Source organism: Pholcus phalangioides, unplaced genomic scaffold, assembly GCF_987345545.1.
Source record: "Pholcus phalangioides strain wild (caught in Gottingen) unplaced genomic scaffold, Ppha-v1.0 ptg000018l_1, whole genome shotgun sequence".
NCBI lineage: Eukaryota > Metazoa > Arthropoda > Arachnida > Araneae > Pholcidae > Pholcus > Pholcus phalangioides.
The window spans coordinates 556,666-584,480 of record NW_028301611.1 but is presented as its reverse complement, the minus strand read 5'-3'; the positions used below and the strand labels follow the sequence as shown (position 1 = coordinate 584,480).

Below are 27,815 nucleotides of genomic sequence, written 5' to 3'. Positions count from 1 at the left end.
AGTAAAGTAACTATGTGCAAAATATGAGCTACGGCAAAATATACTATGGACTAAGCAAATTTCCTAGGCGTTTCTTAGGAGTACGTATACCAGGAAATTTCTTGAGGCGCGAAGAACTCCTATGCATTTCTAGGTAAGGGGGTTATGCAAACCCGAGCTCTATGTATTTCTTGGAGTGCGTATACTTTCTAGTAATGTAGGAGACATGAATGCTCGCGCATTTCTAACGTTAGGAAAATTTCCTATGCATGTTTTACGGATGAGAATTTCCTACGTAGTTCTAATGGAATGAAGCACGTATTTGTAATAGTCTTACACACCACCCACGCATTTCTAGAAGTCCTCTACCTCCTGAGTATTTCTGAAAATACGCATACTTTCATCGTATTTTTACGAGTATGCAAACACCTGGGCATTTGTAGGTAGAGAAATACCCACCCATTTCCAACGCCCATGCATGCCTCCAATACATTTCCAGCGATACGCAAACCTTTTACTCTTAGAGACATTGGTTTCTGGTCTAGACAATTTTTTTTTTTTTGCAAGTTTGGGTAGACGGCTGGTTAGTTATAGGCACATTTTGCTTCAGGTTCGGATATAACCCTTATACCTTCAGTTCTGGTAGATGGCTTCTTTACGTTTTGGTACTCGGGTGGTTTGGTTCAGAGAGGTTTTCCTTCAAGTTTGAGTTCAAGTCTGTGTGTGTGGTTGGGGGACTATTCTAGTTTTTCCTCCTAATTTCGGGTACAGAAACTAGTTTTTCCAGTTTGAGACCAGTCTGGCTTAGTTTGAGGCGGTCTTTGTTCTAGTTTGTGGGTGTGAGCGGCCACTAAATACTAGTTTTTCGAGTTGAGGTCAAGTTTGAGAACAGTCTCGTAATTTATTTAAGTTCAAACTTCCAGCTGTGCCGATATTCTTTACACGACCCAATTTTTTTTTCCAGATACTTGAACATTTTTTTCTTCACACACGGTACGAGTATTAATTCTTATCTCAAGTGAGCTACGACATTATCGTAACTCATCCCGGAAGATTAACGCGATTATCGGATATTTTTTTTCCCCTTTCTTTCCATCTTAAACCTTTAATGATGCGATTCCTGGTCGTTTTCAAGTTATCAAGCGATATTAATATTTGATATACGACAACGCAGAGAGATTCCTATAATTTTTTTTTCCGCCCCGTTTTGCTCATCCTCCTTCGAGAAAGTTCGGTAATGAAGACGATATATTATTCTAGTACATAAATATATATAAGATATATTCAAGAAAACTTCTCTCTTCACGAAGAACTTCGTGGGATGGTGCTTTGATTAATGTTTCAGAAGATGGATAAAATATCGATTGCTTTTTTTCTCCCCTCGACTTATCCTGGATACGTACGTATGTGCGCACAACTACAGCCCTCTAGCCCTCTTCTCGGTTCTCCTTTCGACCCAGCATGCACCCATGTGTGTCTATAGTTCCCTACACCCTTCAATTTTCAAATATATACATGCACGCATGGTGTCCGACCAATTTGTGGATATCGTATATCATTCAATATTTTAGTTTTTCTTCCATCTTCTTCAATCCCTGAGAAATTCCCAGGTTCCATTTTTCAATATGTCAGCCCTTCGAATTCTGGTGATGAAAGAACGAGGTGATGAGGTTAGGCAACTGGTTTAGGCCTATATATATATCTATAAGAAAAAGTAAAACTGCAACGTGATGTATCACGAGTCTTCACATTTAATGAAAATTCGGGCATCTGACATTATCGCTTATCAAAATATTAAAGGCAGATGGCGTTACTATTGGAACACGAAACATGCATAACACTGACGACAACATGAATATGTTAGCACCATACACGCACTCAGAGCGCACATTCCGGAGTGTGCCAATTTGTTAGAACTATACACTCGGTCTCGCTTAAACGGAAATTAGTAGTTTTAACAGGCAATATCTCTCTCATATTGAGTGGTATATTCGATTATGCGGGGGAAGCAATTGAATTGCTGTTTAACATCGTTGGTACAGTTTGTATATCGAAAACTGAGGAAGGACCAATATCGATACAAAGCTTTTGGAATAAATCAGGCATCGAAACAAAACGAAAATTGCATTGAATTACAGTCGAATCCCATTATAACGAGCTCCAAGAGACCGGAGAAATCACTTCGTTATAACGAAATTTCTTTATAAAGGAACTACAAATTTTAGCATTGTTCCTATGTAAACTTATCTAGGGGATTAGAAAAGTGTTCGCTAAAACGAGATTTTCGCTATAACGATATTCGTCAAAACGGGATTCGACTGTACAACGATCTAAGATTGCAAGATTTTTGTATTGGTTATTTATATTATTGGTTATTATATTTGATTTTTTGTATCTAAGATTTTTACTTTTTATAGCGAAAGTTATTACCCTCTATAGGCTCAACAGAGAACAAAATTAAAATAATTTGGGTATACGTACGTCCAATTAGACACTTCGATGAATATATACCCACTCTTTAGTTAAGGTTTTTCTGTCTTTAATTAGCACGTTTTTATATTTGCCTAACATTTTCTCGAGATGTCTAGACTCAATGTCCCGGGACTTTGACATGTACTTGTATCATATGGCTAATTCTCCCCCCCCCCCATTCTGGTACTGCCAGAATTGATACACTGCACATGTCATTGTAAATACTTCATGACTTACTCATACTATATTCCCTATTCAACTTCAAAAGCGAAACATTTCCCCTCATTATTTACATATCTTCGCTATCATATTCATACAGCATTAATTACATCACTATTAACGTGTTGCAGCTTCGACATCTTACTCATGGCATGGTGACTTAATTATCATTCATTTATGCTACATAATATCATCACATATAATTAGTTAGCATCACAATACATGATATCCATTAGCTTTTGTGGAGGTGGCTGTTAATTCACGGGGTAAAGATGCGCTTCCAGCCACGTTTCTAAATGTTTCGCCATCTTGGGGATGGTGTGAGAGATGACTCTTAAATTTTCATCATCCCTATTCTTTTATACTAACCATGGCTTCAAAAACTAGCAGACACTAGCAGACACCACATTTAATTGGCAGAGCTATGATGAAGGAGGAGTGGGTATGAGCTGTTAAAGTCTCATCTCCGATATATGAGTGAAGATCCAAGGTTCAAGGGGAAAATTTTCTGAACTTATTCCATTGAGCGTTGAATTTTAACATTAACTCTATAGGAGAAATTTTGGTTCCAGAGGATTTTATCCGTTTAAGTGGAGCTGACTGTGCACATATCAAAATATATTTTTATGTATACAGTCGAATCTCGTTATAACGAACTCCAAGAGACTGGAAAATCGCTTCGTTATAACGAAATTTCGTTATACAGGAACTCCAGGTTTTTGTATTCTTTCTACACTAGTGTAAGAAATTAAGAGAATTTGCAGACTTGGTCGATTATCTCTAGAACTACTGTACTGATTTTAATGAAATTTGATATGTACATGCATTGATGCAATACAAAACAAATAACCATTCAATAATTGTAATACACACGCATGATCGTGCTTAACACTCGTTGGAGTCGGAAGGTATGAAACAGCGATTGCAGAATAAACAAAAAAATGGGTTAATACGGGGTATGGTCTCTTCTTACAGATATACAGGTCTCGCAGCGTGATTTCATACTTGAAATAAGGCAGTTTATCATTTCCTGTGGCAATTGGTCCCACTCGTTCAGCAACGCTGTTTTCATTCCCTGGATGGTTCCCGGAGGGGGGGTGGGTTTCAAACCGAGCACAACTCAGGTCTATCGCCATAGGCAATTTACTACCTAGTGAGTTGTGCCAGAAGTGTAAGTGTGTGTGCCTAACAGTTTGAGTGCGTGTCTAGTTTTGTGTATGATTTTTCAGTGCTGCCATCTATATCTCAGAAGTGAAGTGAGTGATGTGTGTTGACTGAATATTTGTACTGTTTGTAGGACTGTTGCTCTCTGTGCCGAGACTTTTTAACGGGGAGATCGGGTCGCATTTGCGCCTCGAAGTTGGGAACCACAGAAAACCAACTTCAGCCGACCACCACTGTGGTGAAGGTGGGGCTCGAACCCGGGTCCCCGCGATGCGAGCCCGTCACTATGACTACTCGACCACCACAGCGGCAAGGGGGGGGGGTTGTGAGTTGCAATTGCTCTCCCCAGAGCGTCCCAGACATGCTCTATAAGGTTAAGGTCTGGAGATCTGGCTGGCCAATCCATCCGGCGAATATCCTCACTCTCTAGAAAATCGTCGAGCAGAAGAGCTCTATGTGGCCTCGCGTTATCGTCCATTAAAATGAACTCTGGGCCAACTGCACCCCTGAAAAGGCGAACATAGGGCTCCAAGACCTCATCCCTATACCTCACACCAGTCACAGTGCCTCTTTCAAAGACATGGAGAGGTGCGCGGCCATCCTACATGATGCCTGCCCAGACCATTAAACCTCCTCCGCCATAATGGTCGATTTCGCGGACATTGGAGGGTAGGTAGCGGGTCCCTGGTTCTCTGCATATGAACGTACGGCGAGAATCAGTGCTTAGGATGAACCGGGACTCATCAGTGAAGAGAACGGTCGCCCATTGATCCATACTCCAATCTCTAGGCTCTCTGCACCATGATAAACGGATTCTCCTGTCCGTAGAAGTGAACGGGACGCAAACAGCAGGTCTTCTTGCAAACAACCCTCTCTCATGAAGTCTTTTGGAAACAGTCACCCTTGATACACGGGTTCCTGTGGCTGCATACAAGTGACGAGAGAGCTGAGAAGCTGTAGCACTCGTGTTACGCCTCGCTATAATCGTTAAATGGTGATATTCTCTGGCCGTCGTGGCTCTTGGACCACCTTGCTTTCTCCCGATGGATCCGGTATCCTGTTTCCATAAGTTACACACGACGCTGGGCGTTAAATTGAACTCTCTACAAATCTGGACTTGAGATTGGCCTGCTTCTAGTCTCCCCACAATTCGCCACCTCATTCCATCACCTAAACGTTGGTGGTTACTCATTTTTACTGTTACAATTTGAAATTAACCGATTGCTGCAAAATAACACCAAGAAATTCGCGGAGGTGTGCTAGCGAACGAAATGCGTCTTAACTTACGCGCGCTTATAAAGCCCGTTTCTCTACTGGCTCCGCCTACACACACGTGTACGCTTACGTATTTGGCGTACAAGATTTGCATTTTTGTCTAGAAGCAGTGCTCTGGAATTGTACCACGGGACACTTAAGCGATCTGTAAATGTGCTGCTTAGTTCATTTTTACAGAATTAGGTTTCAGGAGGGCAGGCCGCATCAGATAACCCCCAGGGCCATATTTGTTCCACGGGCCAAGGGTTTTTACGCGATTTATCATTATATGGCTTGGAGGGTGGGTCGCAATGAATTTATTAAAGATAAATTTTGAGTTCATAGCCTTCAAAATGGCATTGAAATTAACAGAAATTGATTATAATAGCATATAAAGGCGTCGGGGGGGGGGAAAGCACGAGCCCCCTCTGCCCGCCCCCACCTGTGTACGTCCCTGATCCCGCTCATATGCGTTAGGATTCAGAGGGGCAGAGCTGATGACGGAATTTTGCTGACAAGGGGGAGAGGGGGGGGGTCAAAAATGGCTAAAAATTAGCTTACGTAATACTTGAACGGCCCCTAATATACGCATTTCAAATCGGGTGATTCTTTTTGAAACACCCCCGTATAACAACAAAAAATATCACGCTCTAAAGCTGAGAAAACAGAACCTCTGGTAGAGACTAGAAAGTATGAACGTATAATTGGATTATAGCTATATGTCTGATGATTATACTCACATTTACGCGAATTCAAGTGCATTGAAAGTCTTAAAGAAAACTCGTTTATAACGCGAGTAAATCAGTATTTATAAGAGAATGTTCTTCATGTTTTTTGAAGATAATTTTCTGGAGTGGAGTTTTCTGGAATATAGCCAATAGGAAACACGTCGGAATGGTTTCAAAGTGGTGTAATTTAATATTTTCGAAGAATTTATGTGATACCATTAAAAAATTCATACTGAACTATTCTTCTATTATAATTAGATTTCCTTATATGTTTATTTTTATTTATTATATTTATTTTTCATGATTAATAACCAGTTATTATATATAATTGCCATTCGTTTCAATAAGTCTGATAATTTTATCATTTTTATCGGTGATTATGCATAGTACCCAAATGTCGTCGGTAAATTTTATAAATGCTAAAAAAAATTATCACTTATACCGGTGATGACGTCGTTGGTTGTAGTTATAGTTAAGGTTGTTTAAGTGAATGTTCGCATTATATCAGGGTGCAATCGCAAGATCTGTCAAGTAGGAGTTCGTTTTATCGGAGTCCGACTGTATAAGCCGTTAAATAGGAGTTTGCTATATTAAGGTCTGATTACATACGCACAAAACTTGTGAAAATCCGGCAAATCAAAGAATTTCTCAAATGAGAGTTCGTTTACGTACGATCGCAAAATTTGTTAAATTCGAGACCATTATATTGGGGTTCAGTCGTGAAATTTGCTAAATGAGAGTTCGTTATATCGAGGTTATACGACTGTGAAATTTGTAGAATCAGAGTGCGACATCGATACATCGAGGTCTCATTTCAAAATTCGTCAAATAGAAGTAAATAATGAGAGTTATTCCGAGGGTGTTCGGAAAAATGATTTAAATCAAAGTTCGTTATACCTAGTTTAGACTCTGGCTCACTAGTACAGTAATATCTAAGTAAATCAGTGTTCTCAGCCTGGGGCCATCGTTTGAAGTGAAAATAAAGTTGAAGAGGAACCGTTACAAGCTGCTTAGTGAGTGAGGGGGGGGGCACATTATGAAAAAAAAAAATGCGGATGCAAAGAAATGATGCTTTTAAGTGAAATATGGTGAGAGAAAGTTTTTGACTACTTTCAGAGTCAACCAGGACTACCCTTAACGGATGATGGCACACTGGGGGACCTTGAGTACAAGAAGGTGCCGCATGGTAATGAGTCCTCTGTCGAATTTCACCTCTGCATTCCCTTGTATAGGCCTCGACCAAGAAATATTGAATGAATAAACCCCCCTCCCCCCATGAATTTGTTTCATTCCCAGTCACAATCCTCGTACAACTTTCCGCTGTACTGCGAGAAGTGCGGCTATAGGGTAGCAAAAACTTTTGTTACAACGGCCGGAAGTTTTTCATCCAAAGCCAGCGATCGATTCGGTGCGATGAATTGCGGCTCAGTAGCCCTGTGCGGGAGGAAATGTGGCGTCATCGCTCTGAAGAAATCACTCGATCAGCCTAAGATGGCCAACGTCAACGACCATAAACCTTTCGTGATCCGCGAGAAATTTACTATTTTCAACGAGAATCTATTGAAGTGCGCCACACGCAGTCCAAAAACATCAATCCCCCCTTTTGGCACCACCTCGTACGCTTGTCGTCGTGGCCTGAGTGTAAGAGTTCGTAATTTTTTTTTTAAAGCGCTTTTCATTCCATAATTTAATTTATACATTCATTATAACCCAAAACCAGTTTTTACACAGCTCAGAATTGCGTAGCGCGGCAGATGCGTATCCATTAGAGCAGCGTTTCTCAATCTTTCAGTATTTGCGACCCAATTTTCAATCATAATTTTCATCGCGCCCCCCCCCACAAGTGCAGTACAGGGCGGCACCCCCCCCCCCCCATGAAATTTTTGGAACTTTCATATGGAACATTACATTCAAATAATTTGCTGAAAATTACTTTTATCAACTTATTTTAAACGAAAATGAAACAATCTTTCCTCTGAGAAAGTCACGAAAATACTGAACAATATGTAGTTTCGGTTGGGGACTGCGGAAAGAAAAAAAAAAGGAGTAAAGAAGAGAAGGGAGATGCTTGTGGAGACGAGATCACGGGAAAAGAGTTTGTGTGTAACAATGGATTTCAAGTGATTTTATTCTAGAGGAGGTGTATACGGTTTACAACGGTATTAAATACATATTACCGCAGTAGATTTGTACAGAAACATGGATAAATTTTTAAGTGGGCGCAAGCGAGCAGTAGACGAAGCATCGACAAGTGCACAGAGTAGCGTGGTTCCAAAAATGAAATAAAGAAAATATTCTCGAGAATACTTAAATTTCGGTTTTACCAGCACTGAAGTAAATGAAGAAGAAAGACCTTTATGTGTCATTTGCTCAAAAATTTTGGCAGCACATAGCATGAAACCTAATAAACTTAAACGGCATTTGGAAACGCTTCGTGGTGAGTACGTTAACAAACCCCGAGAATTCTTTGAATTGGAATTAAAATCGCATGAAAAGCAAAAATCATTTTTTATAAGAACTTTGTCTGGGAATGAAAAAGCTTTACTTGCCTCTTACAAAGTTTCATATAAAATAGCCAGATGTAAAAAGCCTCATACCATAGGTGAAGAGCTTATTTTGCCAGCTGCATCCGAGATTGTAGAAACTATGTTTGGGGATAGTTTCGCCAAACAATTACAGTCCATACCTCTATCAAATGATACTGTTGCCCGTCGAATTGGTGATGTAGCTGAAGATGTACAGCATCAGCTTTTCGAGAAGTTACGTGACAAATTGTTTTCAATTCAGCTTGATGAGGCAATAGATAGCAAAAAAAGATGCTCATCTCATTGCTTATGTTCGATTTTGTGATGGTACGTCAGCAGTAGAAGAACTACTTTTCTGCAAACAAATGGAACTCAAAGCAACAGCACTCTCATTATTTGCTATCTTAAATGATTTTATAAACGACGCAAACATAGAGTGGAAAAATTGCGTTGGAATATGCACCGATGGTGCTCGTTCAATGTCTGGAAAATTTCAAAGTATACAAGCACTTGTGAAACAAAAATCCCCACAGTGTGTCTGGACACATTGCATGAATCCATAGAGAAGCTTTGGCTTCCAAAGAAATGAGCCCTGGTCTTAATAACGTGCTAACAACGGTTGTGACTGTAGTAAATTATACAAGAATGAGACCTCCCTAAAATCAAGAATTTTTCTGCACTTTGTAAAGATATGGGTGCAGTACATTCAGCGTTACTATTTTATTGCGAGTCGCGATGGTTATCACGTGGGAAATTTTTGCAACGTGTTTATGAATTAAGAGATGAAATCGCAATTTTTCTAGGAGAGGAAAACCGACCGGAAGCCGAGATGTTTCGAGATCGTTTATTTGTGATGAAATTGAGCTACTTGGTAGACATATTTGATAAATTAAATAAATTGAATCTTCAACTCCAAGGAGCAAATACACATATGTTGGATACAAGTGATAAAGTTAATGCTTTTTGTAGAAAATTAGAATTGTGGAGCAGAAATTTAAAGCAAAAAAACTTAGAAATGTTTGTTGATGTGGATGAATGTGTTAAAACTTACAAAGCTGAAGAACAACATGTGAAAGGGGTTCTTCTAACCATTGGAAATCATTTATCCATGCTGTCAAAGAATTTCAAAAAGTATTTTCTTGCTGACGACAACTTGGTAGCAAGTTACGAGTGGGTTAGGGGTCCATTTCGAAATACTCCCCATGGTCTCTCAACTGCTGAAGAAGAAATCTTCATAGACTTCACGGCAAGTGGCGATATAAAAAGACAAAATTTAGTAATAAATCACTCTTTGAATTTTGGGAAGGTGTGGATGATGAGTTTTCTGCACTAAAAGAAAGAGCATTTCGTATACTATTACCATTTCCAACATCCTACCTTTGCGAAACCGGATTTTCTGCAGTGGCTGCTTTGGAGACAAAATATAGATCTCAACTAAATATAGAAAAAGAACCCAGAGTGTCCATTTCTAATATTAAACCTTCCTTCGAAAAACTTTGCTCTTCAAGACAAGCACAAGGGAGTCACTAAAAATAATTGAACTTGTTTTTAATTTATATTGGTATTCTAATTATTGAATACATTGTGCAGTACTGATAAAGTCCTATTTGAAGTGTATTATATCAGTGTAAATGCGAATTTTATTTTTTATTATCTTATAATGCATTTTGTTTTGCTTTCCTTTCAGAGTAAAATAATCATTTTTTTAAATAATACATATTTCTTTCGATATGCTAGCGCCCCCCTCCCCAGGGCGGCGCGCCCCACAGGTTGAGAATCACTGCATTAGAGAAAGTGTAAAAATCAAACTCACTTCTTTTTTGCAGAAAAATCGGAGATATATCCTTTACGAAGGATTCGAAGAATAACGGGAACCTATTTTTCGGGATATTATTCTTTATGTTTTTCATTAAACACGGTTTTCCTTCACGTTTAGTCATTGGAGGAAAATGGAGGAATTAGACTGAATTAATGGTAGACATAAAAAAAAGATGTCAAAGGGAGGTTCCTGGAAGCTCCTTTATATCAAATGAAAGTTTTTTTCCCCCTTTACGCAAATTACGAATAAATCGCGTTATAATTGAGAAATAGAAAAAAAAAATACCTACGAATGCAAATTTCGATTATAAGGGAATTCGATATTCCGCACTCATTCTCGCAAATGATGGCATAATAACATTAATATATGTAATAGTGGAGGATAACTAGAAAATAAGTGCTCTGTTTTTTTTCTCTAACGTAACCGCATGCTTTTCCTTATTTCTCCAATTAGCGTCGTGAAATCAATACATCAGGGAATGATTTTTTGACCCCCCTCCCCTCCTTCCCCCAGTTTCGAACCCCCACCTGGCGCGTGGGAATTTTTTTGTTGGCATCAGAACAGACAGGGCAACAACTTTTCAATTCGGTTTTTTGGGCACAGTTTGTCCACACAAAAACTTAATTTTTTATTTTATTTTAATAACTATACGATCCCTTGAAACATTAATATAATATAATATATAATCCCTTGAAACTTTAATATCCGTCACCGTTTTCTTGTTATTCCCGTTTTGAAAACCGTCAGGCGATTGTGGGACACACGCTATCTACATTCAAGTAATGCAAGCACATTCCATTCCCACGAGTGCACAAACCACTGGCGGGCCCCCATTTAAAATTTTAACCCATGGGTGGAGATACGGGGACTTATCAATAGGGAGAATGTTGGTTTAGGTGCCCAATAACTATCGAAAGGTTTTCTTTCCCGTTTTTGCGCACCGAATAAGATGCCCCATTAAAAATATTTCATATCTTCATAAAGGGTGGTTGATGACGTAAGCATCATCCAAACCCCTCTCCTCCCTTGTCATCAAAAGCTAGCAAATTGGAACCCCCCCCCCCCCCACTGATGCTTACGTAATACTTTAATGACCCCATAGCCCACAGGCGGCAAAAACATAAATACGGCCCTGGTAATGACATCTGATATCACGTTTTTCGAGAATAATTATGTTGATTAGTAATAAGGGCCATCTTCAGGGCCGTCTTAAGAGAATCAATGGGCCTTCTACCAGAAAGTATTTTTTTTTTTTAAAACCCTCAATGGCAAAAAAAATGATAATTATCTTTTCAATTTACATGCTTACACAGAAAAAATCTAAACATGTCTCAATTTCACGAGGCTCCTCTGCCCCTGAGGCCCCGGACCGAACCCGGGTGGATCGATAAGTTAAGACGACACTGTTCATCATAACGGTAGGGGCCATCCAGACAACCCCTCTTCCGCTACAAGAACATTCAATAAGTAGGAAGGTCTCGCTCCTATATGAGAGTGAAGGTGGGGGCTCAGGATAAAACAAGGAGGCCACGAGAAGAATAAATTGTCCAAAGGGGGCCACAGACAATTCACACTTCAAACATGAAGCGGGGGGATGCTCGGAAAAGAAGAATTGAAACACCCAAAACAAGTTACTTAATATTGACTCATTATTCACGATATACCGCTAAAGGAAGTAGATAGACGTGCTTTATACAGTCGACGCTCGTTATAACGATCCCTGTCGCCCCATCGAAAATCGACGTATCTAAATAATAAATCATACCACGGCAATGGGACCGATTTCTCATATTCACGAATAAAAAAATGATGATTATGCATAGTAAAACCGGCAAATGCGAATTTATTACGATTTATCATGTTTACCAACGACGTTTGGGGAGGGGGTGCCGTTATGCATAATCACCGGCAAAAGTGATAAATTCACCAAACTCAGCAAAACGGTAAACCATTTTTGCGTAATAACCGGAGTTACCGCATTTGCAGCTGTGATATCGAAATATGTCTTTTCCATTAGGTAAACTGGACGAGAAGGCTTCCCAGCTTCATGCCATAGCATCACTTAGGGTGTTACTGGACGCGGCGAAGGCCAACGGCGGCTATCCCTCGGCCCCTGCCCAACCATTGGCGGGGTGTTGCGCGTCTTGCCAGAATTGCCCGACCTGCGTCACTTGCCCGACGTGCAACAGACCTCTAAGGAACAACAACGCGCGACCACCGAGTCCCAGGTCCCAGGCGGCAGTTATGGAGACCGCAACGAACACGCCAGGCTTGAGCCCTTACATGGTCGGGCCGACGGATGGACCGGCTCAGTACAGCCAAGACGCTGTCAGTTACCCCAAGGGTCCGGCTGGAAGGCAACTCGTACCAAAGGGTTCGGATCCGTTATCAAACTTCCAGAATGTACAGGTAAGAATATATTTAGCGTCATTACTATTTGATTATGTACTGTATATTATATCGTATGCTACTCTGAAAGATTCTGGAATGTGCAGAAACTGATGAAAACTGACTCCTGAAAATCCAATATTAACAAGTTTTGTTCTTTTTTTTGTGGGTACCAAGCCCAAAATCTATTTGCCCCCCCCTGTTTCTCAAACGTTGGGCCCACGCCCCAAGGGAAGTGAAGTGGGCAATATGATTTTCTAGAGAGAGCAGTCCAGATGAAAATTCATATTTAATGAAAATTCATATCTGATCGAAAAATAATTTAAGAATTCATGAAAAATGATATTTAATGAACTTTCACAGTGTAAATGAACAAATTATTCCAGAAAATGCGCATTTACTTCATGAAAAATTATGTCGGAATAATGAATGTTTTCCGATTTGACTCGAAGCCCTGTGGCCCTGTTGGATCCACCCGTTAAGACGCCTCTGTGAATAGAGATAATATATCCAGGGCCGTCTTAAGAGCATCGTGGACCCCCCCCCCCCCCGGGCCGAGTGGTTTTTATGAGGCCCTACCTGGTAAATTCTAGAAAATTTTAACCGGATCTTATTTTTGTGAGGCCTCCCCCTCTTCTCTTTAGGCCCCCGGGCCGCGCCAGGTTGGGCCCATGCGTTAAGACGCCACTGAATATATCATGAGTTTTTTGGCCATCGGGCTACATGGAAATTTTATTTTTGGCCCACGTACTGTTTCAAAGGTGGAAAAATTCTGCTTCAGACCAGGTTAATAGTCTTTTTAGTAGCCGCTGGGGTGGTCGAGTGTTCTTAGTGACGGTGGCAGCACTGAAAAATCAGACACAACACTAGATACGTACTCAGAATGTTAGGTTCACACATTGACATTTCCAGTGCAACTCACTGAGTAGTATTTAATTGCCCATGGGGGGCGATACACCTGAGTTGTGCTCGGTTTGAAAGAAAGACTTTTGAGCTCCCTTTACGTGGATACAGAGAGAAAAGATCCGTTTTCAATAATAAGGGCTTTGGAGATTTGATCGGCAGTGGTGAAGAACATTCTCCGCCCTAAAAGTTTTTCCTCGGGAAAGAAACTGTACCAAAGCCGTTAATGAATCTGCAAACAGATCTTAATACGAATCCATATAATCATTGCTCATAATCACGTTCTTCGGGATGTCCTAGATCAGTTTCCCAATGTGGGCAATATCGCCCCCGTGGGTCGATTTAAATGGTCCGGGGGCGGTAAAAGCTATGGTTTCAGTATAGGATGACTTGAGTTGAGGCACGACCACCTAGATAACCTAGGTTATATAGGAGGTCGTGGTTGAGGGGAGGGGCAATGAGGAAAAAAAATTCTTTGAAAAAGAGAACTTGGTGGAACCACAGAAATGCTTTTATACTTGGTTTTCACCGACAAAAACCTATATCAACACCACGAAAGACGCCAGTTCAACACTGTTTGTATTTGACCATTTGACCATGACATTTCATCCAAAGTATGGGGGGTTTAACGCTAATCCCACGCATACACAGCAAGCACGTGGGCAAAACAAAGAAGTCACGTGATCGGAAGTTCCGTTCCTGCTGTGTGGGGGCAAAATAGGAAAACTACCGTTGGACACGTAAAATACCATTCCGGTTCACGTAGCGTTCGACCAACACTGCTGGCGTGTAACACACTGCTGTCGTTCACTCCCATATAATTTAAAGCTTACGTGCTCGGAATCCTCTCAGTGCCGCGTCAACTGGTGCCAGTCACTATGATTTATATATAGTACTGGAATGTGTGTAAGAGACGAAAGAGTCATTTGTATGCCTGTAATCGCATACAAATTTTCGGGTGTTGAAGGTCACGTTATCGAGCGTTTATTCTTAGAGGAGGTTTATATTCCTGTCTGTCCTGTTTTTAAACAGTTTAGATTGGTTCACGCAGTTTAAATACGATTAGGCTTGATTTACAGTGTTGTCACTTTGAGTAAACATGTGTAATATATATTTCATCTCCCCCCCCCCTTTTCTACATCACAGTCATCGACGCTCGTGAGTTCTCTGGTCAACGGAACGGCGGACAGGCTGGTACTCCAAGAACGCCCAGACGAAAGGACCACCGAGAACATTCGAGACAGCGTCCAGATGCGGAACAACTCCTTAAGAGGCACCGGAGGACAGAGGGTGCCACCACAGATCACTTCCATCAGCACCATTATGCCTGATACTCCGGCTGTCAGTATCATACAATCCGGGTCTGGAATAATGGGTAATGTGACGGTAAGTTGTTTGTTGTTGCTTTTTTTGGAGATCTTTTGGTACCTTTGGCATATCTATATATACCAAGAATTTGCCGATCAGCATTTCTCAAACAAAAGGGTTGACCACAGTTATTTACGATGAAAAATACTTACCAGTTTTTTAGAAATTTGCTTTAGACCTGAAGATAGAAAATCCAATATTTCGCAAAATGGGGGGAGGGGGTCCCTAGGTCATTCGCAGATCTATGAGGAGGAGGAGAAATATGCAATATTGCTCCCCCGCCCAATGCGATAACTCATGAAATTTTCGTAACTTCTATACGATAATATTGCATTGAATCAATCCGTTGAAAATTACCTGTATTAACGATTTTACTTAAATAACAAATTCAGGAAAACGGTGACTCTAAAAAACGGGAAAAAATCGTGACTGAGGAAAAATGGGGTCTTCCCCGGAAAATACAAGACAAAAAAAAAAATTGTAAAAATCAGCCCTCTCAACACAGCGAGCTCTAGATCCGCTCCTGCCCTAGGTAAAGATAGCGACACAATCCTACAATGTCCACAAAATGTCTTACACCTCACCGTTCTAGTTCAGCCCAAGGTTTCTAGAATATATATATAAGGTTAAGTATTAGCAAGCGCGCGCTTCAGAATGAAACTGGTTTTGACGTCACCCGATTCCTCACGTGACCCACGCAAACGGGAACATAATGTAAAGTTGTTGGTTTTTCATGAATTTTTTCGCATGGTTTTCACGCTCAAAACTTCATCATTTTTTTTGAGCGGATGCCACAAAAACCGCTCATTGTCAAGATATTTTATTTTTATTTTTAAAAAATTTATTTGAATTTTAATGAATTTTTTTCCCAACTCATGTATGCAATGTTAAGTCAATGGAAGCAGCTTCTCTCTTCCACGAGAGGGAAATTCTAGAAATCATGAGAGGGAAATTATCAGGAACGCGTCTTTACGGGGAAAAAAACATACAGGGAAAGAAAAATATTAGATACATTTGAAAGTGTTTAATAATTTTGGTTGAATTAAAAATAATTTCTTGGTAATAACAGTTATTATTAATTACTTATTATTAATTTATTATTAATTTATTATTATTAATTTATTATTATTAATTTATTATTATTAATTTATTATTATTAATTTATTATTATTAATTTATTATTATTAATTTATTATTTATTATTATTATCATTATCATTATTTTGAACTCGCCGACACCTGAACTTGTTTAAACAGTTATAATGTAGTGAAATTGATTCCCAAACAGGATGCCACGGAACCGTGGGTAAGGGGCAATAATAAGAGGAAGGGGTTTTCGTTCGTTTTTTAACGGCATTGAAAAAAGTAATCGCGCTCTTTCCTAGTAGTCTTAACGCATGGGCCCACCCGGACACGGCCTGGGGGTCTCACGCAGAGGTGGCCCTCATCATAATGAGATATTGTTCGAGATTAAGCATGCAAATTGATAAGCAATCACGGGGCCGCAAGGAGGGGGGAGCAGTCATGTCTGGTGCCCTGGGCGATGAACCAGAAAGGGTGAAAATTTCAACCTTTAACCAGGGCCGTCTTAAGAGCATCATGGGCCCCCGGGCCGAGTGATTTTTCTGAGGCCCTACCTGGCCAATTCTCGAAAAATTCACCTTCTTCTCGAATTTCTGAGACCCCTCTTCTCTTGAGGCCCGGGTGGGCCCATGCGTTAAGACGGCACTGCCTTTAACCTCTCCTTCAATATTAAAAGGAGGCACTAAAATGCGTGCTTGTCCCGACTGACCAATCATCTAATTGGGGTACTGTGTAACCATTTCTAGTTAGGTAGGGAGGTCTTAAAAAAATAATTTTTATTTTTTATATATGTATAAACATAAGACCGATAACTAAAGTCCCTACAGCCCAGTCTGTCTTTCCCATAAATTGGCCATGGCCTTAACACTGTGATAAGCCCTCGCCCTACTTACTGGGGCCTCCTCCTCGGAAAGTTTTTTTAAGGATCCAAATTCGAAGACCCTACCCCGCCCCTAAAAGAAATTTCGGTGGGTTTATAGAGCAAAAATTAGTTAACCTCTGGGCCCAACCCCTATCACCAGGACCAAAAAACTGTTTTTGCACCGGGCCGCTGAATGACTAAATCCCGTCCTGCCCCCGGGCACTGGAACCTGGGGTTGAGGCAGTTCGAGCCCCTCCCTAATAAATTTTACGAGGGGGCTGAGCCCCCCCCCCCATAATTAATAAATATACAATGCAACAACCACTGCCCCCTCCTGCATAAGGGCTAGAGTCCCGTATATACGGGACAACCAGTCCCCCACCCATCGTGGTGGGATGACAAGAGATTCCATACGGCTCGCGAAAAAGTGTTGTTAAGAAAGTACCTAGTGCTTACAACACGATAACTGTATCAGAGAGAGTTTGTGGCCCGCAGCTAAAAAGTACACGCCTGGGTAACACGTATGCGAAATCGAATTATATTATGTAATGCACTAATGATTGTGATGATTGTGATGCAGTAGTAACTATGCAGAAATTATTCAAGCATCAATTAAACATTTTGAAATCAATTTTATCCCTGTTTTCATTGTCGTATGGCCCGCAAACTGAAGAGTTTGAACATCCATGTCGGGGCCCAAATCAGACATGGGGGGTAACCGTGACCTGGTTCAAAGACGTTTTGTTAATCAGATCAGTGAACGCATGTTGTTTAAATGTTGAAACTCCTGGGCAGGGCCGTAACCCAGAGGGTCACTGGTGGGTCTGGTGCTCCGGATCCTGGGCTAAATTTTATCCTCTAACCTTTCTTTCGACATTACAAGGGGACGCCAAAATACTTACTTGCTCCGACTGAACAAGTATCTATTTGTGGTCCTGTCCCAGAGCAAATGCTTCACTTCCACATGCGGAAATCAGTCCCTGTTCTATGTTCAACAAGTAATGTGGGCAGGGCCGCAACCGATACTTGGTCAGCCAAACAAGTACATATTCTGGCGTTCCCTTGTAATCAGGGTCGCAACTGAGGGGTGGGGCAGGTGGGTCTCGTGCCCAGGGCATGGCCCCCTCAAGGGGTGGGCTGGCAAAGCTCCAGCCCTGGGATCCCGGGATGATTTTCATTATGTTTGTTTTTCACAGTATAAATTCATCATAAAAGGGTCCGCAAAGATTCCAGCCTAGGGGCCCCACTCCAGGATGTGTGTGTCATGGCCCAGGGCGCTGGACCAGAGGGGACACAAATTTTATTCCCAAACCTCTCCTTCAACATTACAAGGGGGCGCTAAAATGCGCACTTACCCTGGGTGACCAAGCATCTAGTTGCGGCCCTGCTTGTAATGTTGATTGAAGGAGAGGTGAAAGGATGAAATTTGTCCCCCCTCCCAGATCAAACCCGCCTGCTCTCCCCTAGTTGCGGCTCTGAATGTAAGGCCCAGTTATAAGAAAAAGATGAAAACATAACTTATTCCAATTTATACATTCCCACTGAACGTTGAATATCACAAGGCCATCATTTATGGGGAAAATGTTTTTCCCCCATTCTGATAATTCCCTTTTTGATTTTACACAAACGTGCATACTTCCCATTGATTTAACATTGCATACATGGGTCGAAAAAAAAATCTGTCAAAAATAAAAAAAACTTTCAAAAAAATAAAAAAAATACATTTTGATAATCAGCTGTATTTGCGGCATCTACTCTGAAAAAATGATAGTGTTTTGTGAATTAGAACTATGCAAAAAAAATTATCAAAAAACAGTAATTTTACTCAGTGTTCCAACGGGAGACGGTCGCGTGAGGAATCGGGTGACGTCACTTGATCTTTCGGAAAGAGTAGCTAGAAAACCGGTTTTAGGGCACCCCCTGAGTTCAGTCCTCGTTTTCTCCTATACATTTCCAGAAAGGTAAAGAGGGTCACGGGGAAGGATAGAGGAGAGTGGCATCATCCTCGGATAAGTCGCCATCTGGTGGCATCGTCAGCAACTGTGAGCTTTGGCTTTGAATTCGCTCTTTCCAAAAATTCATCTTCGCAACAGCCAGTTGTTGAAAAAACCTTCAAATTGATTGTGTATTTGCATAAAAAGTATCGGAAGTATATATTTCTTTTTATATAATCAAAATTTTGAAACAAATACGGATATACAAAAGGAGAGATTGAGATCGCCAATTAAAAATCTAAAATTCTAAGGGCCGTACTCACCGACAAGGTTTAAACTAGTCACAATTTTTGGATAAGAGATCAACATAGAGATTGGTTAAAAACCTGAATTTGACCAATCCTTGTCAATCTCTCATAACAAAATTGTGACTATAGTTTAAACCAGACGAACGTGCCGCGGAACCGCCGAAAAAAGTTTTATTCAGGTCAGGTCAGTTTAAACCATGTCGGTGAATACCGCCCTAATTAGGAATCTCTGGTAACTCTACTTTAACACTTTCCCACATTGGGATAAATATTCAACAAATTTTTATGTTCCGTACAACAGCCTCATTATCATCATCAAGGTTTCCGCCGAATAGCCTTATAACTATCAATGGTTCTGCGAGAAACTTCATGTTGGACACCCATGACCTAGTATATCTCTGATACCTCAACGGACCACTCAAGTCTTGTTTCACTAATGGGGGGGGGGGTTGTTCGGCTAAATGATTTTGCGTCACATGTGTTGTCCTTGAGCGATTTGCTGGATTCCTGTTCATACGCGAATATACATGCTCTTCGAACTTGGGAGGGATGGTTGGTTCACCGAGTGTGTGCATGGTGATCGGGAGGGAGGAGCAAGTATTGTCTACCTATGCATATTCTTGGAGGGCAATCCGAATCAGAGGCGTACGAAGACGGCTCGTACGATCGGGGGAGGAGGGGGGGGGGTCTGCTCAAAATGCTTAGAGGGTGTGGGTTACAAGAAATTTTTTAAAGATAAATTTTGCGTTTTTAGCCTTCAAACAGCATTGAAACTGACAGAAATTGATTATAATAATATATATAACGATGTTTCTCTTCCGATATTTTATTTACAAAAACAAATTACATCAAAAATAAATTTCCAATCATCTGGGGGTGGGGGGCACTTGCGTACGTATCTGATCTCAATATGCGTTTAGAGAAAAATCTGCTGACGTAATACTTGAATGACCCCCCCTTAAGTAGATTTGTACGACTCATCTCGGAAGCACCTGCCAATCAAGTTCGAATGATTTCACATAGCTCCAAAATCCCTGGCTGCAAGTGGATTTGAACGATCAATCTCGGAAACACCTGCAAATAAAGTTTGTGTCTTAACACGTGGCTCAAGAACCCCTGACTGTAAGTGGATCTGAACGTGCCATCTTGGGAACTCCTGCGACCCCAGTTGAGGTCAGGAACTGCATACATATAACACAATCTCCTTTGCAATGCATCAAGGAAGCACGTCTTCGGATCGGTCCATTCATTTCTATGGTTTATATTCACGCGCGTATTTACTTTCATTTATTCCTCAAGGGAAATTATTTCTTCCTGAGACTTTAATCTATAGTTACATCCACATTCTTCGACCCCCCAGAGGAACATGCCCACCATTTTCTTGAAAACACAAAAAACCTTCCGAGACAATTCATGTACATCATTTTCATTTTTATTTGTGTAGAACTGTGCTGATGCTTGTCGTCTTTTGTTACATTGGCATTTCTCATCTTCCCTCCTGAACTCTCAGGGCAGACAGAAGAGCTCAAGAGGGAATTTCCTAAAGAATGGAAATTTGCTTTTTATGTACAATATTTTACCATACAAAAAGAGCGGTTGCGGCGATAGCCGGCGGCCATTTTTGTATGTGTACCGTATCCCATTGCTTTTTTATTCCTATTTATTTGCTCTCGAGATATTTCTATACAAAGGGGAAATGGGAGAAAGTTATATACATGCATCTTCTCTCTTCAGACCCGCAAACAAATGGAACATTTTAGGAACGAGAAGATTTATTACGTAATTTTTCATTTCCCCTCTGACTCCTCTCTCTTGGAGCTCCATCTTGGAGCCTTGCTACAGAGTGTATGTATATATCTAAGTGCCTTTTTCGCCACTGGAAGAAATATTTCGAGTTCACTTTTGTGGCAAGTACTAAATAAATCGCAATGCGTTCGGCATTTCCTTTCGATTCAATGTATTACGGTTTATGTTCAAATGTGGTTGCTTTCGTATTGTATAGTGACCGATATCGTACCCATGCTCATAATTTGTCTGACTCTTTGGTATTCACAGGAACCGATTTATACAGGGTGTCTGGACTTGAAGTATCCAAAACGTTATGAATGGCTTATACTGAGAGAATCACACATGCTTAGTTGTGAAAATGTTGCCCCTCGTCGATAGGGAATAGCTCTAATTTTTGTTATTCGAGTTCTGCATCAAGTTAGCGCATGCGCGCTTTCGGCAGATGCTTTGAGACGCTTTTTCCCTGCATTCGCGTGTTGACAATTTCTTATCTAAGTATAATGTAATGTATAATCTAATCTCTAAGTGTAATGTCTAAAAAGTATACATGCACCTCGTAAGCAGTCATCTGTGGAATTTATAATACATTGGTTTACAGGCAGGAACATGTTGTGCATAAGAACCGGAATCTGGGGTCTGAGGCTGTTTAAGACCTCCCACCCACTTGGGTTCATCACAAAATTTATATTTTGTGTGGAACCTGAGCCGCACCACTCTCGATAAAAAAAATTAAAAAATATACAATTTATTATTTATTAATACAATATTGCTTGGCCGAGGCCTATACAAGGGAATGCGGTGATGAAGTTTGGCAGAGACGATTTTGATGTAACAAAGGAAATCAAAAACTGTCGTACAATCAATAACGTTTGACTGAGAGGTTGTTCCAGTCGGTTATGGTTCGAGGAAAGAAACTGAATTTGAAACAATCTGTGGATGCAAAGATGGGTTTCAATTTCTGTGAATGGTTAATTATTTTTGAAAAGTATGAAGCTGGAGTTGGAAAATTGGAAGCGTCGATATGAAAATAGCCATGAAGGACTGTGAAAGGGAAAGTTAATCGAGAGATATGTTTACGGGTGAAAAGCGTTTACATATTGAGTTGGCGCTTGAGTTCACTGACGGAGGATGACCAACAGTTAAGAATTAAACGAGCGGATTTATTTTGTATCGATTCTAATTTGTCTAAGAAAGAGAGTATGAAGGTCCCAGATTTTACAGGCATATGAGAGTACAGGAATTATGTAGGTTTGGAAGCAGAGATGTCTGAGGTGACGGGTGGACAGATAGATAGATAGAACCGCTCACAAAACCCCGGACTGATGCAAAGCACCTTACTTCCGTCACCTCAAAAGAGGCAGAGTTGTGTCGGAACACAACTCTGACCTTAGATTTGTAGGGGTGGCTCCCCTTGCCCCGTGCTCGCAAGTATAGAATCACTCGCGTCGTTCTCCCCATGACGACAGCCATCGACTCGATGCAACGTACAAGACCATTTGACTGAAATGGACAGCTGAACCCAATGACTAGGGAGAAAATTTGCATGGACCATTGTTACGGGTGGATAGATAGATAGATAGAACCGCTAACAGCCCCGGACTGATGCAAAGCACCTTACTTCCGTTACCTCAAAAGAGGCAGAGTTGTGACGGGTGGAGTTTTTGAGGTTTCGACGAAGAAAAAAAGAGTTTTTGGAGAAATTTAAGAAAGACGTAACTGACATGGAGGTTCCAACGGAGGTCGGCAGAAATAATTACACCCAAATATTTATAATTAGGAATTTCGGTGGTTAATGAGTTATTGATAGCGTAAGAAGAATCGAGGGGAAGTATTTTTTGTGAGTAATTTTCATAAAAACTGTTTTTGGAGAATTAAGGGGTAAAGGATGACGTCACTCTTTGCTATCCATACAAAAGGTTTTCAACAACTGGCTGTCGCAAAGATGAATTTTTGATGAAACAGAAAAAAATTCAACTAAACCTTCGTATCAGGGAATCGAACGTATCCTCTACAAGTTTTCTATATTTACTATGCTTAATGGATGGTGTACAATGAATGAAACTGAATGTTTAACTGTGTATCAATTTCAGAGTGACGTCACTCACACGATGATCGAAGGAGTCACCGTGCTCCAGCCGAAACCCCCGGAGCCAGAAATGGAAGTCGAAGAACCACTGGACATCTCGTGGCCGCAAACCACAAGGAAGAGGATCACTTACATGCTCATGGCTCCGATCATATTCCCCCTATGGCTCACTCTACCCGACGTTCGCAGAGATGTAAGTCCACTCACATATCAATCAATAAGGGAATGAGAAGTCGATTAATTTCAATATCGTCAAGATTTATCGAAGCTTATTAAACAAAATACTACCTCATCTCACCAGCTTTAACCTATCTTAGCATAGCTCTCTCACCAAAAATTTTAACTATATTTCCTTATGTAGAGAAAGTCATCCTCTCCACACACGTGTTAATGCAATATACAGGGTGTCCCTGAATTCACGAGCCAAACTTTAAGGGAAGGTAAAATGCACATAAAGAAACATTCTTTTTGTTTAGCAATATGGGGTGGGAAAAGAAAAGTGTTGGCGGGAAAAACACGGAATGCTGGGGAAATGTAAAAGCTTTTTATTTACATTAATAATTGTAGTAAGAGCTCGAATGTTGCCACCAACACGAACATCGATACAGACGTAGCAGCGTCCAGCAAGAGACTTGCGGCCCCACTTTTGTGATCCAGCATTGTCTTAGTGGGAAAGCGTTCACGATACAATTTTATCGCTGTTCTTCCGTTACTACAAGAAGCCCCGTACATAAAATACATGTCTGTTTTCTCATAGAACGTGAATTGGTCCATCAGGTTCGAAATACGCCTTTTGAAATGATGTTGACTGCTTGCAGCAGAGGAGGACCACATATTGCTGGCCACAATGTACGCCAATCATTTCATCTTCGCTTCCAGGGCTTTATCACTGTTGATGGTCGGACGTTTCAGCATTTAATTGTACCAAGACATTCTTAACAAGACTTTGAAACAATGATGTAAATGAAAAAAGTTTTGTTTTTTCATTTCCTTGGCATTTCGTGTTTTTCCGCCAACACTTTTCATTTCCGACCCACATTGCTATACAAAAAATGCTTTGTTATGTGTATTTTACCTTCGCTTAAAATTTGGCGCATGCGTTCAGGACACTGTAAACGGGAAACTGGTTGTATGAAGAGATATTGATGCTCACCGCTGCCCTCACTGGAACTCGCACCCCGGTCTCGTGTATACCGGACGAGTGCTCTACCACATATCTATGGAAGCGGATAGAATATTCCCTCCTTTTAGCGTATGTATACGTTGAATGACGTCGTGCGATGGACGGCGACAATATTCTGCTTGAAGCTCGAAAATGACTGAGTTTGAATCGAACTCGATCAGGTCCAGTATGGTAAAATCTTGAAGCGTTTACATGAGATTTGGATTGGGAGCAACTTGTTGAAGTAGATAGAAGCGAGATAAGTCACAGCAGGTTATGTTGAACGGTAAATTTTCTGATTTAACAGTTGTCAAAAGTTGAGTCCCTCAAAGAAGCGTTTTTAATCCCATTCCTTTTTTGCACTTTTTATCGATAAGCTCGATCAAAGGTATCGATGGGATTGCAACCAAATTAGTAAATGGCGGTAATAAAGGGTAGTCGGAAATCAAAGCGATATAGGGAGAGGCTTCAGACGAACTTGAATACGATTGCAGCATGGGTTAGCGATTGGAGCATGACTTTCACCGTTGACAAGTGCATAGTTACTCATTTTGATTCGAACAACCCACGTTTCACTTACGAGGTGAACGGTGGTGTCGTTCCGGATGCAGTTAGGATCACAGATATGGGTCTTGTTATTATTGACGAGCGGCTTTAGTGTCTGAACATTATTCAGCAGTGGTCAAAAAAAGCGTACAAGATTCTCGGTTTCATTCTGAAAAAGGTCTCTTCGCGTTCTCCTAAAGTGATCCTTCTACTTTCACGGCACACGGCGCCGAAGAGAGACATGGTCTCTTGAATATGTATATATCGGGGGGAGGGACATGAACAAAGTGTTTAAAATTTTCAACGGGATGGACCATGAGTTATATTAATAAACCGTCAATCAACTGCTTCGACAATACGAGCACAACCATCAACATGTGATTTCAGATTCTAGTTGGACATCGAAGTTGCTAATCAATTACAAACTTCCAGCCAAAATTTCATTCAAACGTATCCAAATACAAAAATCTTGATTAAATATTAAAAGTTTTGCTGCCCTCCAGTGATCATAGATCGAATTAAAATTGCAACTATTGGTGTCCGTACAGGGATTTTAGTCCAATAGAACGAATAATGAAAATGGTTTCCGTGACAGCATATCTGAGAATGACCGTAAAAAAAAACAGGGAGTTCAAAATACAATATTTAAATGGGCTTTTTGTTGGAAATTTTTTTAATTTACCGTAAATCAGGGGTAACCACATTTGAAGGGTGTCCGTTAAGTGGGGTGTTTTGTATATGGGTTTAGGGAAGTGGCTGTTATTGCCCGGATAGGGAATTGTGAATCGAGTACGGAAATGTTTGTAGTTAACTAAGGGAGGAAGGGAGTACACCTATATAAAATGTAGGAGTACCTCCCTCATAGATTCGCAGGTCGATAATGATAACTTTTCAAGGAAAAGATAAAATGCACAGAAAAAAGTGTGAAAAAAACCCCTTCGACGAAGGTTCCTTTATCATAATTATTGATTTTTTCATTGCTCGGATTAAGTTGCTGTATTGTTGATATAGTTTAGATTATATATTCGACATCCATTTTTTTTATGAGCACCTTTTTTTAACCACTTCGTTTGGGCCTTTGTGATCTTTCTACTTTCCCGCTGCTTAGTTCGTCTTGGCATGGAGTACGGAATAAATTTGGTGGAAGGGAAATTGCAGTAAGAGAAGAGATACGCGTGCTCTTGATGGCACCCGGCGCTTAAGCTATGAAGAGAGACATGGTCTCTTTAATATGTATATATCGGGGGATGGGACATGAGATCCAAGGGCGTAGCGAGGGGGGGGGGACTTGGGGGTCTGGTCCTCTCTTGAAATGTGAGAAAATGACCGAAAAAAGGGAAAAAGATGGCTAAATCCATTGTTCTGTCACTTTGGTCCCCCCCCCCCCGAAATGAAAGTGGTCCCCTCCCCGAATGAAATTTCTGGCTACGCCCCTGATGAGATCGAAGTGTTTAAAATTTTCAACGGGATGGACCATGAGTTATATTAATAAACCGTCAATCAACTGCTTCGTCAATACGAGCACAACATCAACAAATTAACTCTGGTAAGAGTTGGTTTTGGCGCGAAGATTACGCTGGCAGCATATACAGTAGACGCCGCGTATTGGAATCACAGATAATGTTATGATTACAGTATTGTTATATCACTTTTGGAAAGTACGGAACGGAAGAACTCAGGGACGCCGGAACATATATGCTCGTATGTATTTGAAAAAAAAATTTGATAACATAAACCCCCCAAGATCTTAGCGGCTATGAATGAGTTTTTCTCTCCCACATATTATGATGATGTTCTTAAAGGGATGCCGGAAGTCAAAATGTTTGGTATTCCTCTAGTAATGAACATAATGCTCACTTGGATATGTATGAAGACCATACGTCACACATTCAACAAAAATGTCCCGTTTTTGGTAAATCTCCCTTCGCCCAAACAAGTAAGGGGGGGAAATGAGCTATATTTGAATGATGATTGGTGTTGCTTTAGCAACACGAGCATATATGTTCCGGCGTCTCCCTGTGTTCTTCCGTTCCGTACTTTCCAAAAGCGATATAACAATACTCTAATCATAACATTATCTGTGATTCCAATACGCGGCGTCCAATACTGTATATGCAGCCAGTGTAATCTTCGCGCCAAAACCGGCGCTTACTTAATGGATACACATTCGTACGTCCTTCAACGTAATCCTCCTCTAGAAGACAAATTCGACTATCGCGTGGATCACAAAAAAGAAACCATTATCGAGTGCATGAGAAGATGATTCACAAAATGAATCAATCCATAACCTTTATTAAATCAATCGAGAACATGGCCTCTCTCCCAAGAAAGAAACGAAAACAAAAAAAAAATCCCTTTTACTCTTCAACGGGTTCCTGAGAAATATTTTTATTCGTATTTTCTTAGATACAGAATATTTTCCGGAAAATGACACTTTCTTATCCAAAAAAAAAAAAGGGACAAAGGGAAAAAACGAAAAGGGAGAGACTCCGGCAAAGTATAAGTTCTTTGACTTAATTCGATTTTTTTTTTTCCTGAGGACATATACGTACGTCAATGTTGCGTGACATGCAATAATTTAGCTCCGAGGCCAACCGAGGGAGAGATGTGGAAATGTGTGTGTCGTGCGCGACTGGGAGTAAAGTTTTCTCAAGACTTTTCTAGCGTTATAGTGTGTGTGTGTATGAGAGAGTTCCTTTCTTTATGTTTTTGACATCGTGCCAAGAGAAATTTCCTTAGTCCTTGACACTGAATCCCCCCACTTTTCTGAACATTTTCAATGGAGTGACGTCACGAAATGCCCGCTTTTTAAGTGAAGTCTACAATTTCGCAATCATTGGGAGAAAAAAGAAATGTTAATGAATATGAATTTTATTTATTTATTTTAAAAAGAAGCAAAAAAAAAAAGTTCTTTTGAGGGGGTCTATCGATCTTTTGAAGACGGAATTTTAACGCAATTCATTCCTGACGAATTGCTTCCTGAGACATTTCGATTAAGTAAATCAACCACGAGACACTATTTGGCCCCGCCTATATGCTATATCACGTGATTTTGGATAAACAAGGGTCGGTCAAATGAAACACGTTACAGTGGATTTATTAAAGTGGGAAGGTATATTTGGTAATCAAAACAATCTATATATAAGTGTGACAATGCACTTGTAGCACTCGTATTCGTTGGAACATGTGAATATGGACATCCAGACGGTCTTCCAAATTCTTGAGAAG

The 27,815-nt window shown here is 40.6% G+C and overlaps 1 protein-coding gene across 1 annotated transcript in view; it reads left to right on the top strand.

Moving 5' to 3' along the window:
• The window catches only part of LOC149071492 (sodium/potassium/calcium exchanger 2-like), a 203,735-nt gene that overhangs the window by 156,714 nt on the left and 19,206 nt on the right, over nucleotides 1-27,815 (top strand). The window contains exons 4-6 of the mRNA XM_089247910.1: nucleotides 12,178-12,569; nucleotides 14,598-14,837; nucleotides 22,884-23,072. Coding sequence (XP_089104036.1) covers nucleotides 12,178-12,569; nucleotides 14,598-14,837; nucleotides 22,884-23,072 — 821 coding nt within the window. The remainder of the gene's footprint in view (nucleotides 1-12,177; nucleotides 12,570-14,597; nucleotides 14,838-22,883; nucleotides 23,073-27,815) is intronic.